Here is a 15,246-nt window from a genome sequence, read left to right on the forward strand (position 1 = left end):
AATAGATAGTAAGCACAAAAAAGCAAGATAAAAGCAAATAAAATCAGTGACAAATGCCACAAGATTCCTGCCATCAAAGATGGCACAGTAGGGTGGAAAAGGACATATGAATAACTATTAACAATGTGTATAAATATTATATAAAGGGTATGTCCTAAACACAGTGATAAAAGTAGATTTTCCTGCATAAATTAATAAAACCCAAAATATTCATCCAGTAATGAACAAACAATAGCTAAGTAAACTCTCTTACTTGGAAAATCTTTCCCATCTGGATAGTAATATTCTGTGAACTCTATATAGATAGCTGACATTTCTTGTGGAAGATACAGGGATTTTTTGTTGCAGGAAATCATACTTTTGGGGGAAGAACGACATTGTTCTGCTGTAGAGACCTGAGAAAACAAGTTTGCTTAAATTATACAGAATAAAGCCCTTCCCAAAGAACTTTTACAATGGACATACACATCACTTTGCATCTTAAAATACCATCTTAAAGTCTCTTCTGGGCTCTGTGGGTAAAGGTACTTGCTGCCAAGCCTGATGGCCACATGGTGAAAAGAACTGAATCCTACAAGTTGTCCTCACACCTCAACAAGCCTGCTGTGTTGTGTGCAGGGGTGCAGGTGTGGGTGACACACTAATAGATAAATAAATAACAAAAATAATAATCACAATGAAATATTCACCAGCCATTCAGAAAACTCTATAACCAATTCAGATCTTTACCAATTAAAAACTTAACTCTGCTACACAGAGAAACCCTGTTCTGAAAAGAAAGAAAGAAAGAAAGAAAGAAAGAAAGAAAGAAAGAAAGAAAGAAAGGAAGGAAGGAAGGAAGGAAGGAAGGAAGGAAGGAAGGAAGGAAGGAAGGAAGGAAGGAAGGAAAGAAGAAAGGAAGGAAAGAAGGAAAGAAGGAAGGAAGGGCGAGCTTCACTTTATATACTATCTTCTGTAAACTTCCTATTTTGAGCCTTAAAAATGACAGGAAAATAGCAATAATCATATATTATTAGTCAATATAGACAAATAAGTAGCAGATTCAGGACACAGAATGGATTGACAGCCAGAATAGTTCCTCAGTATATTCTTTATAATTCATCATGGGTTCTCTATTATTGTGAAAGCATGTTAGAGTTTGCCATTCAGAAAAAAACTCTGCAGATAGATGGTGGTGTAATCACCCAACGTGAATATACTTAATGTCAAAGAACTGTAATTTAAAAATAATTATAATGAGGGCTGGAGAGAGAGATGGCTCAGAGGTTAAGAGCACTGACTGCTCTTCCAGAGGTCCTGAGTTCGATTCCCATCAACCACATGGTGGCTCACAACCATCTATGATGAGATCTGATGCCCTCTTCTGGTGTGCAGGCATATATGCAGGCAGAACACTGTTTTCATAACAAATAAATAAATAATAATAAATATGATGATGATGATGATGATGATGATGATGATGAGTCAGGCAGTTGTGGCACATGCCTTTAATCCCAGCACTCGGGAGGCAGAAGCAGGTGAATCTCTCTGAGTTTGAGGCCAGCCTAGTCCAGGATAACCAGGACTACACAGAGAAACCCTGTCTCAAAAAACAAAAATAAAACAAAATAAAAGAAACAAACAAAAATAATTATAATGGAAAAGTTTACATCAATTTTACAGAAATAATTGATGTAAAGCACCTAACTATAAATAGTTTAGTCAAATCATTTGATTTCTTAGTTATTCCCAAGAGGACTGTTACTTTTAAGGCCCTAGATAGATAGACTGTTTTCACTCTCCCTACCAACGGCTCATTTGTAATTACATCATGGAAACGTACACATTGGGTTAGGGATGTGTACAATCCCTGAGTTCAATCTCCAGCACTGCACAATCCAGGCATAGTGCTGAAGGACGCTGAAGGTGGAGCCATGAGAAAAAGTTCAAGGTCAACCTTAGCTACAAGGCTGGGACACAGGAGAGCCACTATAACAAACAGAGTATTAATTCTCATCAGACGACGTTTTATCGATTGATTTATTGGGCTAAGTTAGTAGGCTTGGAAATTGTTTTAAGTTTCATTTGTTCAACAAATGTATATATTTCTTTTTCATTAATTATTATTATTAAAATTGTGTGAGAGTGTGTGTGTGTGTGTGTGTGTGTGTGTGTGTGTGTGTGTGTGTAAGAGGACAACTTCAGGGAGTCAGTTCTCTCATCCCATCACGTGGGTCCCAGGCATCAAGCCCAGGTCCCAGGCTTGGAGGCAAACACCTTCACCTGCTGAGCCGCCCAGCCAGCTCCACATGTGTCTATACCTTGTGTGAACTATTAAGAGAGTATATTTTCTGTTGACAATGTTTCTTCTTGAAATAATCCAATTTTCTGCTTACTCGTACACATAGATTTGAGACAGTTTACATTAAAAGCTCCTCTGTCGTACAGAAACAAACTCTTTTCAATTATATCAACTTAATAAACAAAAGTATATTTTTAATTGTTAAAGTTATTAAAATTGAGATAAAATATCACTATTTTTGTCACTTATTTTTGTGTTTTTTTAAATAATGTTTCTGGATATAGAGTTTCTTCACTACACTAACTATGAACAATTCGAGATTATGAGTAATTGCTCTCCCTCATTTCTCTATGGTTTTATTTAAATGCTAAGATTTAAAGTTTACTAGGTGTGGTAGTATATGCCTGTAACCCCAGCATTCAAGAGGTAGAGGCAGGAGTACCAACAGCTCAAGGCCAGCCTCAGCTACATAGGGAACTCAAGGCTAGCCTATACTACATGAGAGCCTGTTGCAAAGGAGAAAAAAAATCAGCAACAATTAAGTAAGCTGCATTATATAAATAGTTTGTAAAGAAAGCTACTGCACAATGAGAAAATAATCAGGGCTTTAAGTGTACTTAAATGAAAACTGTTTAGATAAAGCAATAGACTTACCACAATAAATGAGAACAGTTCATAAATAATTATATGAACCAAAATGTTTTTATTTTTAAAAATAGGTCAAATATACTTGTGTTGCTCTTGAAGACTGTGATATTGGGCCATGTTATATGATTGCAGCTTGAGTGAAACAGCATATACGGGGCAGAGTTCTTCCCATAAAAGTAAATTCACACTTTATAAGCAAAAAGCCTTTATACTTTTTTCACACTTTACAGCAAAAGGGCATTTCAGGTTCTTCCACACAGACCACTGTGCTCTAAGAAATTTGGTCTCCATGAGAAGCTCTGGGCTTTGCTCATGCTCCCTACAAACTATAATTTTCTACTCACAATGCTAACTGATAAATGTATGCAAATTGGAAGACTGTAGGTTGGACTGGTCACACTTGAAGTCTTATTAGTGGTTAGAGGTCAGGGAAGACGTTGGGTCATCTGCCATTAGTCTACTCAAAAATAAATTCAACCACAGAAGCAATCCTTCATGTATACAGTACACATCTGCACTGTGGAGCTAGGAAGGGACCCAGTGTCCACTGAGCTACATCAACAGCCTGAATTTTACATCTAGAAGCCGTCCAGACTGTGCCCTGTGCATCTGGCAGGCTCTACTTGTACCCTTTTCCCTTATAACCAAAATGAATCTGACAGATTCCAGTGAGCTCTGTGAGTACTGTGAGCGCAGCACTCAACCTGGGTGTAACTTAGGGAACCCCAAACTTGTAACAACCTGCAGTACTATTCCCTTGACCTCAGTTTGTCTAATTCAAGATAATCACATAAATACAAATCAGTGAACTGTTATTTTCTATCCCACATAATTTGCATTTCATAAAATTACTCTAGAGCTTTAAAGATAAGTGTGGGATTAATTCAGTGAGTTGCTTGAGATGAGAAGATCTAATACATACCTGGTATATATTGAAATCTGCAAGTCTAACGACAACAGAGCTGGACATCAGCTTAGCTTTTGATGGCTGAGATAACACTGATGGTGCTTTAGGAGTCCCTTTCAGAGTGGACTCTTTCTCTGTGAAAAACAAAAATTCCTCTCAATTCATTATAAAATTACTTTTCATAGCTACTCTTCTGCTGCAGAGAAGACTACTAGAAACAGAAGAATGCTCCATTTCTCAAACAAGATAATACACAGAGAGACAAGTATGCCTTTGTAATGATTATTCTTTAAAACAAGAATCATATTTTAATGATATTTAAGTCACTCTCTTACAATGTTAAAAGTGAAAAATTAACAAGCCACTTAAGAATCTAAATATTCTAAGTGGATATTATTATTACTGATTATACTAATCTGAGAGGTGTTGAGGACTAGGGAGCTGACTCAGCAGTTAAGAGCTCATGGTTCTCTCACAGAGGACCCAAGTTTGGTCCCCAGGACCCATGTTAGGCAGCTCACATTCACTGCCTGTAACTTCAACTCCAGAGGATCCTGTGCTCTCTTCCGACTCCACAGACAATGCACTCCTATGCATAAACCCATACACAAACATACACACATACACATTATTGAAAATAAAACCACTGAAAAGTGGTCTATAAAACCATTAGTCTACATCTTCAGAATTTAAAATACTGCTTCTCATTCTTCCCTCGGCCCCTCCCCCATTTGAATGAATATGAGGGGGCATCATTTGGTGAAATACCTGTTTGTGTGTGCTGGGGAGAGGCATGTGTTGGGGATTTAGGAGGTGAACCTACATTATGATCCTTCATAGCCTGTTTAAGCATTTCAACGTTGCATTCAAATTCATGTAACAACTCGTTAGCCCATCCATTCTTTGTTTTGGTTGCATCACTGAAATACATCCAATGATTACAACTATCTCCTGTAAAAGGAATAAGAGGAACTTCAATGTAAAGCTTTATATAAAACTCAGTCATTTTCTCAAGAGAGCAGCCTTTGTTCTGTTTTGAGAGAGGGTCTTGATTGCAGGAGGGCTCACCATGCCAGGCTTAAGTCTTTAATATATAAAAAAAAAAAAAAAAAAAAAGTTTACTTCTCTAACAAAATAAGAGCAAGCCAGAGGAAAAAAGTATCAAAAGCAAATAAGCTAGGTGACTTTCTGTCTAGAACCTATCCTTGGGAAACAATGCTCAATCCAAAGCTAAAGATTCAGGCAATTTTCACAGATGCTCAATTACCTGGCAAACAGCTACTGTAAAGAATCTCAGAAAAATACCGAGGAAAACCCTTTCATCAAGACTTGTTGTAAAGTGACTAACCATAATCTAATACCTAGAGCTGACAAGATGATGGTTATCGAACATTTAAGGAAACAACAAAACTACACAACCCAGGTTCCAATCATCAACAGATACGTGTTTGGAGACGACAAAACAAAATCCAGACTAGGTTTCTTTGTAATGACTTAGAGAAGTTGCAGGTATACACAAAAGTTAAGAAAATAAAGTCTGCTCCATGACTGTCTTCCCTTCGAAAATAAAAAGAATCTCCACAGTCAGAAAGCTTTTCTCTTCCCTCGAGACTGAGGCTGCATTGCTGGGTGTCCTCCTGCCCCTGGTGCTGGGCTCACAGGCCTAGACAGCACAGCAACCTGCTGAAAGGTTCTGGAACCCTTCCCAACTAGGGCAGGCCCTGAGACACGCCCTCCAAAAGAAACCCTGTCTGTGCCGACAGAGAAGTGACAAGCACTGACGGGGAAACCTGACATAAAAATCTTACTACTTTTTAAAAGTCCTGGAAATTCTATTATAGTTTGTTTTAGTTTTCTTATTAGTGTCAATTACAAAATGAAAACAAATACTACCAAATCTCAGAGATAGGTGTGATGGTTGAATTACTTGATTTGGCAATAAATTATCCTACTTTATTTTTGTTATTTGGTAGAAAAGAACATATCAACACTTGATGATTAAAGAGCCTATTAAATCTTATTTACTGATGAATTTAGAAAATATAGAAAAGTGGGGAAAAATTCCAAAATTATTTAAAAATTCAAACTATTATGACTTGATTTGTCACAAATCACAAAATAATACAAATACATGTTGCTATAATCCAATTTTTTATGTTTTAAAACATGTATTTAGTACTGATTGAGATCATTTTAATTCTCTCTTCTTCTCCTTCCCTTTTTCTCCCCACCCCCTGTCTCTGTGATGCTGTGGATCAACCCAACCAACAGCCTCACACAAGCTATTCAAGTTCTCAACCATTTAGTGATACCTTAGCCCAAATCGGTCAGTTTCTAATTACAGTTCCTAATAATCTACATGAACCTCATTATGTCTAAAACAATTCTATATTCTTGGTAAAGTGCTGCCAGAAGAAAAATAGTAACAATATCGTGATCTCTTTTCCTCCTAATAAGTTAAAACAAATGAACAATTAATTTTTTTAAAAAAATTGGCTATGTCATTTTAAAAGCAAGATTTGTATATTTTAAAGAAATTATTATACACACCTGCTTTATGATAAGGATAATAGTCTATGGTCAGCTGTGTGAAGGAGAGCTGCATAGCACCTCCACTAATACGTCTGTTGGACTCTGGAAGAGAAAAAGAATTAAGGGAGGGAAAAGGAGAGAAACACTAAGTAAACATTTGAAACATTGAATTTACCATTTAAATCAGATTCCAAGTAGCAACAGCAAGTATACATATCCAATGTAAGTGATTTACTCTGGTTTATATCAACTAGTGCAACTTTTAGCATAGCTCCACAGTCCTCATCTGCAGCCTTTGAAGTCAGCCTGTGAAAGGGCTCAGCAGATTAAAATACTTGTCAGCAAGCCCCAGGACCTGAGTTCAATTCCCAGCTCTCATAGAGGAAACTCTCCCAAATGCTCTCCTCTGGCTTCCACATGTTTGGAGCTAATTGTTTCAGTACTCAGAATTTTTGTTTATTTGTTTTGGTTACTTGAAAGTGGTAAGGTATGTACAAAGCACATTATGAGTAGTTTCTGAGGTAGTGCTCAGTAATAAAATAGTATTCTGCAATAAAACCTACCAAACAGGTAAATAAACATGGTAGGTAATAAAAGTGTCTTGGTTAATTTTACCATCAGATGAGTTTTTTGTAAACTGATGACTATTTAGAAGCCTTTAAGATTTCACAACAGAGATGTCACTGCAGAACCCACACAGTGTGGGAGACATCATCCAGTGTACTTATGAGGGAGATGTCACTGCAGAATGCACACAGTGTAGGAGACATCATCCAGTGTACTTATGAGGGAGATGTCACTGCAGAACCCATACAGTGTGGGAGACATCATCCAGGGTACTTATGAGGGAGAAGTCACTGCAGAACCCACACAGTGTGGGAGACATCATCCAGTCTACTTATGAAGGAGAAGTCACTGCAGAACCCATACAGTGTGGGAGACATCATCCAGGGTACTTATGAAGGAGAAGTCACTGCAGAACCCATGCAGTGTGGGAGACATCATCCAGTCTACTTATGAAGGAGAAGTCACTGCAGAACCCATACAGTGTGGGAGACATCATCCAGGGTACTTATGAGGGAGTAATAGCAGGCAAGCCAGAGCTTAGAAAATACTAAGTAAAAAATGCTTAGTTTTACCAGCTCGTTTTGTTACTGTTCTTTAAAAAATTTTGGGTTTTTCCTTTTCAATCACTAAAGCAGAAAATGACAACTATAAACCAAAAGACACGAAGTGGGCAAAGAAAATGACAACAAGTTCCTTTATAAACCCCACATCTTCTGCTCTCCATCCCTCCACTTTTGGGCAGTACTGGACTGACTGAACCTAGGGCCTCTCATGTGCCTTATAAGTGGACTCTCACAGAGATACACCCCCAGACGTGAGGAAAGAAAGTCAAGAGAGGGTCTAATTAACTCGCCCTACGCTGGCTCTGGATTCCCTCTGTAGCCCACACAGACTTTGAGTTTGTGATCCTCCTGCCATGAGGTCCCAGTGCTGAGATCATAAGCCTGTACACTAAGCCAGCTCCCCCTACCCTTCTGCTTGTTAGCTGACTCCTCCCCATTTCTCTGATGGCTGGAGAATAATTGCTTCTCCTAAGACTTTCTCAGCTTTAAAAACAATAAAATCCAAAGGATAGTCTGACACAGGCCTGAAGACCTCAGGTCAAATATCTCCATTTTTAAGGAATCTTCGCTTCCTTCTAACACTCACCAAAATGATGTAAACACTGTCTCTGAGGTAAGCCTGCCTGCTGAACTCTCGCATCACTAGTGCGCCTTTGACACTGTGAGAGAAAAGCAGAAATACCGAGCACTCCAAGTGTGGAACGTGGGTTTTCAAAACGACCAGGGACAGCTTCCTGCCTGTCCTATTACCCCAGTCTACTCAATAAGGATAAACACAGGGACACGGACTGAAACAGGAGTCAGTTTCCTTACAAAATACTGGGAAGATGGAGGAGGGGACACAGTGTTAGAGAGCCACACAGTCGTCTTTATGTGTACAAAGAACACGGATTCAGGGCTGCAGAGATGGCTCAGAGGTTAAGAGCACTCACTGCTCTTCCAGAAGACCTGAGTTCAATTCCCAGCACCCAAACAGTAGTTCACAACCATTTGTAACTCTACTTCCAAGGGATCCACATCCTCTTCTGGCCTCCAGAGGAACTGAGCACACACCAGTGCACAGACACACTTGCAGCAAATTACAATACAACACAAGTTGATAGACAGGTGAGTTAATTACAATGCTTACCACATGTAAATACTTAGGAATGGACTATAGGATAAAATGTATAGATAGTTTCAAAAGACAGTTCTAAGTTATTTTATTCAAGGATGTCATTTATTCAGTCTTGGTTACTGTTGCTGTTTTCAGACAGGGTCTCTTTATGCAGTCTTAGCAGGTTGGCCTCAATGTTTCAAATGTTTCCTTTCTATACCAATCTGAACGATGATATTTTAATAGATACTATATATAAATAAACAATACAGTATTGCAGTCAATTTGTAGAAAAGGCAAATAGTTTGATGTAAGATTACCTTTTTCTTTCGCATGAATATCATCACAGATGTGTAGATCTAGATGCGAAATCACTAGATGGTGGGAGGTTTCCTTAACATCAAAGTCATTGAAGAATTTGACAATTGCATCATTGAGATCAGGAGCATTGGCAGCCTGTGGGGTCTTCACGTGCTGGCTGGATGAGGCTGCGGTAGAGCTCTAAAGATTCCAAACCACATTATCACTGCCTGCTCACATCCTCAGAATGGCACACACGAGCAAGCAACTCGTGAGAAATGAGCATGATACAGTGTATGTTGTATCAGCAGCTCAGCTGCCTTAAGAATACCTTCTGAATTATATAAAAGCAAAACTATCCACAATCTGACTGTAAGCCCAGTAAATTTCAGCAAATATCTGTACACACTTACATTCTTAGTTTTCCTCATCCTTACCTCTTCAATCAAAGCTGCTTTTTCATCGTATTTCTTTTTACGGCTAACAAAACTACATATTATCACTCTTAAGTCTTCAGCTTCCTTATCCGTAACTTCCGGAACACGTAGGTATTGCTTTCCAATCTCATTTGTTATGTCTTTTAAGTCATTATCAAAACCTCATGCACACACTTCCTCTAGACTGGCTCCATTCTCAGTCCTCCTCATTAGCTCTCTTCTTATGACGCTATTACGCTGTCATATATCAACTAAACTGCCCCAGAGAAAATTCCTACTAGCACCCAGATGCCAAAATGTACAAGGACCCTCTTGTCTATGCAGTCTACTTGTGCAGGAAAACTGCCCTGCCCTAGTCCCGTAGGCTGTCCCTAAATTTAAAATTAGGCTGACAGGACAAGACACGGTGGCACACACCTCCCAGCACTCAGAAGGCAGAGGCAGGTTGAGCTATATAAGTTCAAGGCCAGCCTAGTCTACAAAGTATGTTCCAAGCCAGCCAAGGCTACATAGTAAGATCCTATCTCAAAACAAAAAACAAACAAACAAACAAACAAAAAACCCACAACAATAAAAAGTAAAAATAAATAAGTTCGGCTCCCCCAGAGAACTCAGGAAGCGGCACTTGGATAAGCATCACAAAATAGGCAGAATGAGACAGGACTCGCCATCAGCTCTGTAGGTGCTTACTTGTTTCCCTGGCTATAAGCTCTGTAAAACTCTGCTCACACCAGCAGGTAGAGTAGATGAGGGGATTTGTTTCAAAAATGGAATTTGGTACTTTACACTCCAAGTTCCGTGCCAGGATTGACAATGTGCTTTACTATATGATATTACTTCCAATAACCCAATCCTTCTACAGTTCTTTCTATGGTATATTCAAAAGAAATAATGGAAGTCACTCGTCACTTAGTCATGAGAATCATTCATTTCTGGCAGCAAATATTCAAATTTCCTGTTTTGTTCCCAGAAGTATTTGTTCTTCCTGGACAAATCCATCACAGACTGGAGATTTGTAAGAGGGTGCCTTCAGTTTCTTAAGTAGGATAGGTGCAATTCTGGCACGGGAGAACATGTGTAACATCCAAACCCAGCATATTCTCAGGAGGTCAGAAGAAATAAAGAGCACATTAAGGTAGAAGGTATAGAACTCAATTTTCTTAGAATGCAAATCTCAGAAAAGAGTGTAGGGTGACTATGCGCTATGTGAACACAGGTCTCTGTGTGTCAGCATGTGCAGGTCAGAGGACAGCCTCACCTTCCACCTAATTTGAGACAAGATCTCTCTTTCGTAGCTAAGCTAGCTGGCCCACAACTTCCTGGATTCTCCTGTCTGCACCTCCGCCTTGTCACAGACACACTCCTGTCTGCACCCCATCTTGTCACAGACACACTGTCTGCACCCCATCTTGTCACATACACACTGTCTGCACCCCATCTTGTCACAGGCACACTCCTGTCTGCACCCCACCTTGTCACACACACACTGCACCCCATCTTGTCACACACACACTCCTGTCTGCACCCCATCTTGTCACACACACACTGTCTGCACCCCATCTTGTCACACACTCCTGTCTGCACCCCATCTTGTCACAGGCACACTGTCTGCACCCCATCTTGTCACAGGCACACTCCTGTCTGCACCCCATCTTGTCACACACACACTGTCTACACCCCATCTTGTCACAGGCACACTCCTGTCTGCACCCCATCTTGTCACACACACACTGTCTGCACCCCATCTTGTCACACACACACTGTCTGCACCCTATCTTGTCACAGGCACACTCCTGTCTAAACCCCATCTTGTCACAGGCACACTCCTGTCTAAACCCCATCTTGTCACACACACACTGTCTGCACCCCATCTTGTCACAGGAACACTCCTGTCTAAACCCCCATCTTGTCACAGAGACAGGAACTAGAGACACTTATATTACATCTGGCCTTTTGTGGGTGCTGGGGATCCAAACTTGGATCCTAATGATGGTCCAGCAAGCACTTTTCCCACAGACCCGTCTCCCTATCTTGGTTCTTCATTCTAAGACACAATCTCATTATGTTCCTTGTAAAGCCTCTCCAGATTCTTCAAAAAGTCAGTTTAAACTCCGGGGCTCCCACCACTCATCCACCGCCCTCTCTTTTGGTTCTTCCCTTAGCACGGATGGAGAACCCAGGTGTTTAGATTTCCCTGTCCGCAACACTCTCAAGCTATTGAGGGCAGGATCACATGTCTACTTTTCCATCCAAACAGGTGCCTGTGGACTCTTGTAAGCAAGCCAGCGTGAACAGCACGAAAGCCTGTAGTGTATGGCATGTCCACATACCAGGCTCCATCACCAACAAGCTAAGATTGCTCAGAGATAGTAATATTACTGCGTTAAAAAACTTCATAGAAGTATGATTTCATAACATCTCACAAAATTTTATGCCAGGAAGTGATGAAATTTACTTCTACTTTTAATAAAATAATCAAATATACTACCCACTGGAATTTTCCATGTCCCCTCTACAAAGATGTTTATGTATTAGTAATCAGGATTTCATATTGAGAAAGACTGAAAAAAAACCCTTTTTTATTCAGTTAAATGATGCTTCTGATTCCCTATGGCCAACCCAGCACCGGCTAGCATCAGAAAGTTCCAGCGGAAGCTTTGTTTTCAGCTTTAGAGTCTCTGGACAGTTGTTGCTATCTGTGCTGCCAGCCTTCAGTGCCTTCTCCTACATGCCCAGGCTTTATTGCCCTTTACCTCAAAAAATTAAACTCATTTCTAACACAAAATCTAATTGATCTTATAGTATAAAACCTAGACCCAGATATTGGGGTAAATGCTGAAAGATCAGAGAGACAAAGGAACAGGCCATTGCCACGTCTCACCTCTAGGACTCCTCACGCCTTATATAATTTTCTCTGCCTACCATATAACTTCCTTTTTAGTGCTGGGATTAAAGGCGTGTGATACCACATACTGGGATTAAAGGTGTGTGCCACCACTGCCTGGCTCTGTTTCTCACCTAGACTGAGTCAATCTCATGTAGTCCAGGGTGGCTTTGAACTCACAGATCTCCCAGATATCCAGATGGATCTCTGCCCCCAGAGTGCTAGGATTAAAGGTGTGTGCCACCACTATCTGGCCTCTATGTTTAATCTAGTAGCGTGTTCTGCTCTCTGATCTTCAGGCAAATTTTATTAGGGTACACAATATATCACCACACTGATTTTCTTTTGTTTTTTTACTTCTTGAAAAGGATTACTGGGCTAGGAGATGACTTGGTGCACAAAAGCTTCATGCACAGGCATGAAGATTTGAGTTCAAGTCCCCAGCACTCACGTAACAAGTGGGACATTACCAACTCCAACCCCAGCACTGTGAGAGGAGGTGATAGGATTCCTGGGGGTGGCGGCCATTCCAGCAGCAAGCTCAGGGAGAGACTATCACAAGGAAATAAGGTGCAGGGGTGAAGCAGGAGACTCAACACACTCCTATGTCCGCCATGGGTGTGCACACAAGATTATACCATCAAATACTGCTACACTGTCAATAATTCTGCCCCGACAAAGAGCTCCAAACAAAACAAGCACTAGACACACAGTAATGTCACATATAACATTACACTTTAACAGATTTCGATGAAGAAGATACTTGGTTTCAGTGTTACAATATCATATAAAGGAAATACCAACTCACCAATCTGTTTACATTAAGTTACATATTGTCTTCTTTTCTGTGGATTTGTAGCATACCTGTGTAGGTTCAGGAGCCATACTCTTCCTTTGTTCCGTTGATTTTTCTATTGCTTCACTAAGAGACTTTGCATACTGCACCATAGCCTTCAACTGGGAATCCGTTAAAACCCATAACAAGTCATCCAGTATTAGAACCAACTTCGTTGCAATAACATTGCAGTCTTTTAACTGTAATAAAAAGAATTTAGAAAGTTAATCCAAGAATAAAACTTGTAACACACTTACATTTATTAAAAGCATAAAGACTGTTAGTAGGATTAAATGTGGACATGGATACTGCCTCCATTTAATTAAGTATTTGAGCCTTCAGGATGGCTCAGTAGGCAGAGTCACTTGCCACCAAGCCTGATGGCCCGAGTCCAACCCTCAGGACCCCCGTAGTGGAAGGAGAGATCCAACATCCTAAGTCACCCTCTGACCTCCACTAACAGGATGGCATGTGCCCCACCCCACAAGATGAAGAATAATGAAAATGACACAATATTTATTGAGTGCCTGTAAGATAGAGAGACTATTTCCCAAAGCTAGAGATGATAGCGCTAAGAGACAGACAGGTTCAGTACAAATTACATAGCACGTGTGTAATTTCTATGTACAGGTGACAGCTCCTAATCGCTTCTATTAACGGAACTCATCCTACCTGGGAAAGTGGAATTACAAGTCATCAAATACAAAAGGCCATTTTACCCACGGTTCACGTTTCTGGGAACCTTTGGGAAGCTCGGAGAAGCCTCCCTTCCTGGAGCTTACCACAGCTATTCATGTTAATATGCCAGTGACACAGAGCACAGAGCACGCTGCCGAGTCTGGTATTGGGCCTGTTTTTAAAGGTATCATCTCCTCATTAAAGCTCATCACCAACCCCACTGCGTGCTCTCAAGCTCCAATACTCTTCCTGCTAGCTTCTTCATTTATCTAAGTTACCAGCGCCATCTTTTGTTGTCTGTTTGAGGCAGGGTCTCTGTGTAACCAGAACTCTGCCTTCCGAGTGCTGGGCTAAAGGTGTGTGCCACCACGCCTGCCCCTCCAGCCAAATCTTACAAACTTACTGATGGTTAAAGTGTTGGCTATCAATAATAAAAACCATTGTTGAGCAAAATTCAGTAAGAGAAACTTCTTCTTCATCTCCCTCCTCCTCCGCCTCCTCCTCCTCCTCCTCCTCCTCCTCCTCCTCCTCCTCCTCCTCAACTCCTTCATTATTTTTTTTCCTAGTTGCATTTAAGGACTAAACTCAGGGTCTTATCCATGCTAAGTAAGCATTCTACCACAAGTTACACTCCCAGCCTGTGAAATGAAACTGTAAGATAGTAAATACTCAACAAATATCTGAATCTTAAAATAAAAAAATTTAAAAAAATAAAAAAATAAAAAAAGATGCTGGAGAGATAGCTTAGCAGTTAAGAGAAATGACTGCTCTTCCAGAAGACCCAGGTTAAACTCCCAGCACCCACATGGCAGCCCACAGCTGTCTGTAACTCTTAAGATCTGATACCTTCACACAGACATACATGCAGGTAAAATACCAGCGCATATAAAATAAAAATAAACCAATTATTGTAAAAAATAAATAAAAGTCTATTCAGTTGTTAGAAATACTAACCTTTGAGCACTTAAATCCTCATCTATCAGATAGGAGTGCTGTAACTACACAGCTCTCCATAAACTAGACATTATCCCAGTCTTTCTCTGTCTGCGACAGCGTCTAGATACACCACTCACGGTGTCCGTGTGCCACCTGACCATCTCCTGCCTGTTTTATCACCAACACAGGGATCAAAACGACCATTGCACTTACTCTTCTTTTAAGGGTGACTCTGATTTTTGACTGGTTAGTTATTAATCGAACAGGAGCACACATAATTTCAAGATGTGAACTTTGGGTGGCATCTGCTTCAATTCGAATCATCTGCCAATTTATTTCTTTAAATGTCAGAACCTAAGGAGAAAACAGAGATTAGGAGCACACACTCGTGCAAAATGAGAAAGTGTACATTTATGAAACAAAGAAATAATGTACCTTCCTTCTCTCTCTCTCTCTCTTTTTTGTTTTGTTTTGTTTTGTTTTTTTCGAGACAAGGATTCTCTGTGTAGCTTTGCGCCTTTCCTGGAACTCACTCTGTAGCCTAGGCTGGCCTTGAACTCACAGAGATTCCCCCTGCCTCTG

General features: G+C 40.2%; 1 protein-coding gene across 2 annotated transcripts in view; it reads right to left on the reverse strand.

The window, feature by feature from the left end:
• The window catches only part of Bltp3b (bridge-like lipid transfer protein family member 3B), a 78,327-nt gene that overhangs the window by 20,045 nt on the left and 43,036 nt on the right, over nucleotides 1-15,246 (reverse strand). For both annotated transcript variants that reach the window (XM_059245123.1, XM_059245124.1), the window contains 7 exons: nucleotides 14,878-15,018; nucleotides 13,080-13,250; nucleotides 8,915-9,095; nucleotides 6,387-6,470; nucleotides 4,605-4,787; nucleotides 3,852-3,970; nucleotides 254-395 (listed from right to left, as the gene is read on the reverse strand). In XM_059245123.1, the coding sequence (XP_059101106.1) occupies nucleotides 254-395; nucleotides 3,852-3,970; nucleotides 4,605-4,787; nucleotides 6,387-6,470; nucleotides 8,915-9,095; nucleotides 13,080-13,250; nucleotides 14,878-15,018 (1,021 nt within the window). The remainder of the gene's footprint in view (nucleotides 1-253; nucleotides 396-3,851; nucleotides 3,971-4,604; nucleotides 4,788-6,386; nucleotides 6,471-8,914; nucleotides 9,096-13,079; nucleotides 13,251-14,877; nucleotides 15,019-15,246) is intronic.

This window comes from Peromyscus eremicus, chromosome 18 (assembly GCF_949786415.1).
Source record: "Peromyscus eremicus chromosome 18, PerEre_H2_v1, whole genome shotgun sequence".
NCBI classification, from domain to species: Eukaryota; Metazoa; Chordata; class Mammalia; order Rodentia; family Cricetidae; genus Peromyscus; species Peromyscus eremicus.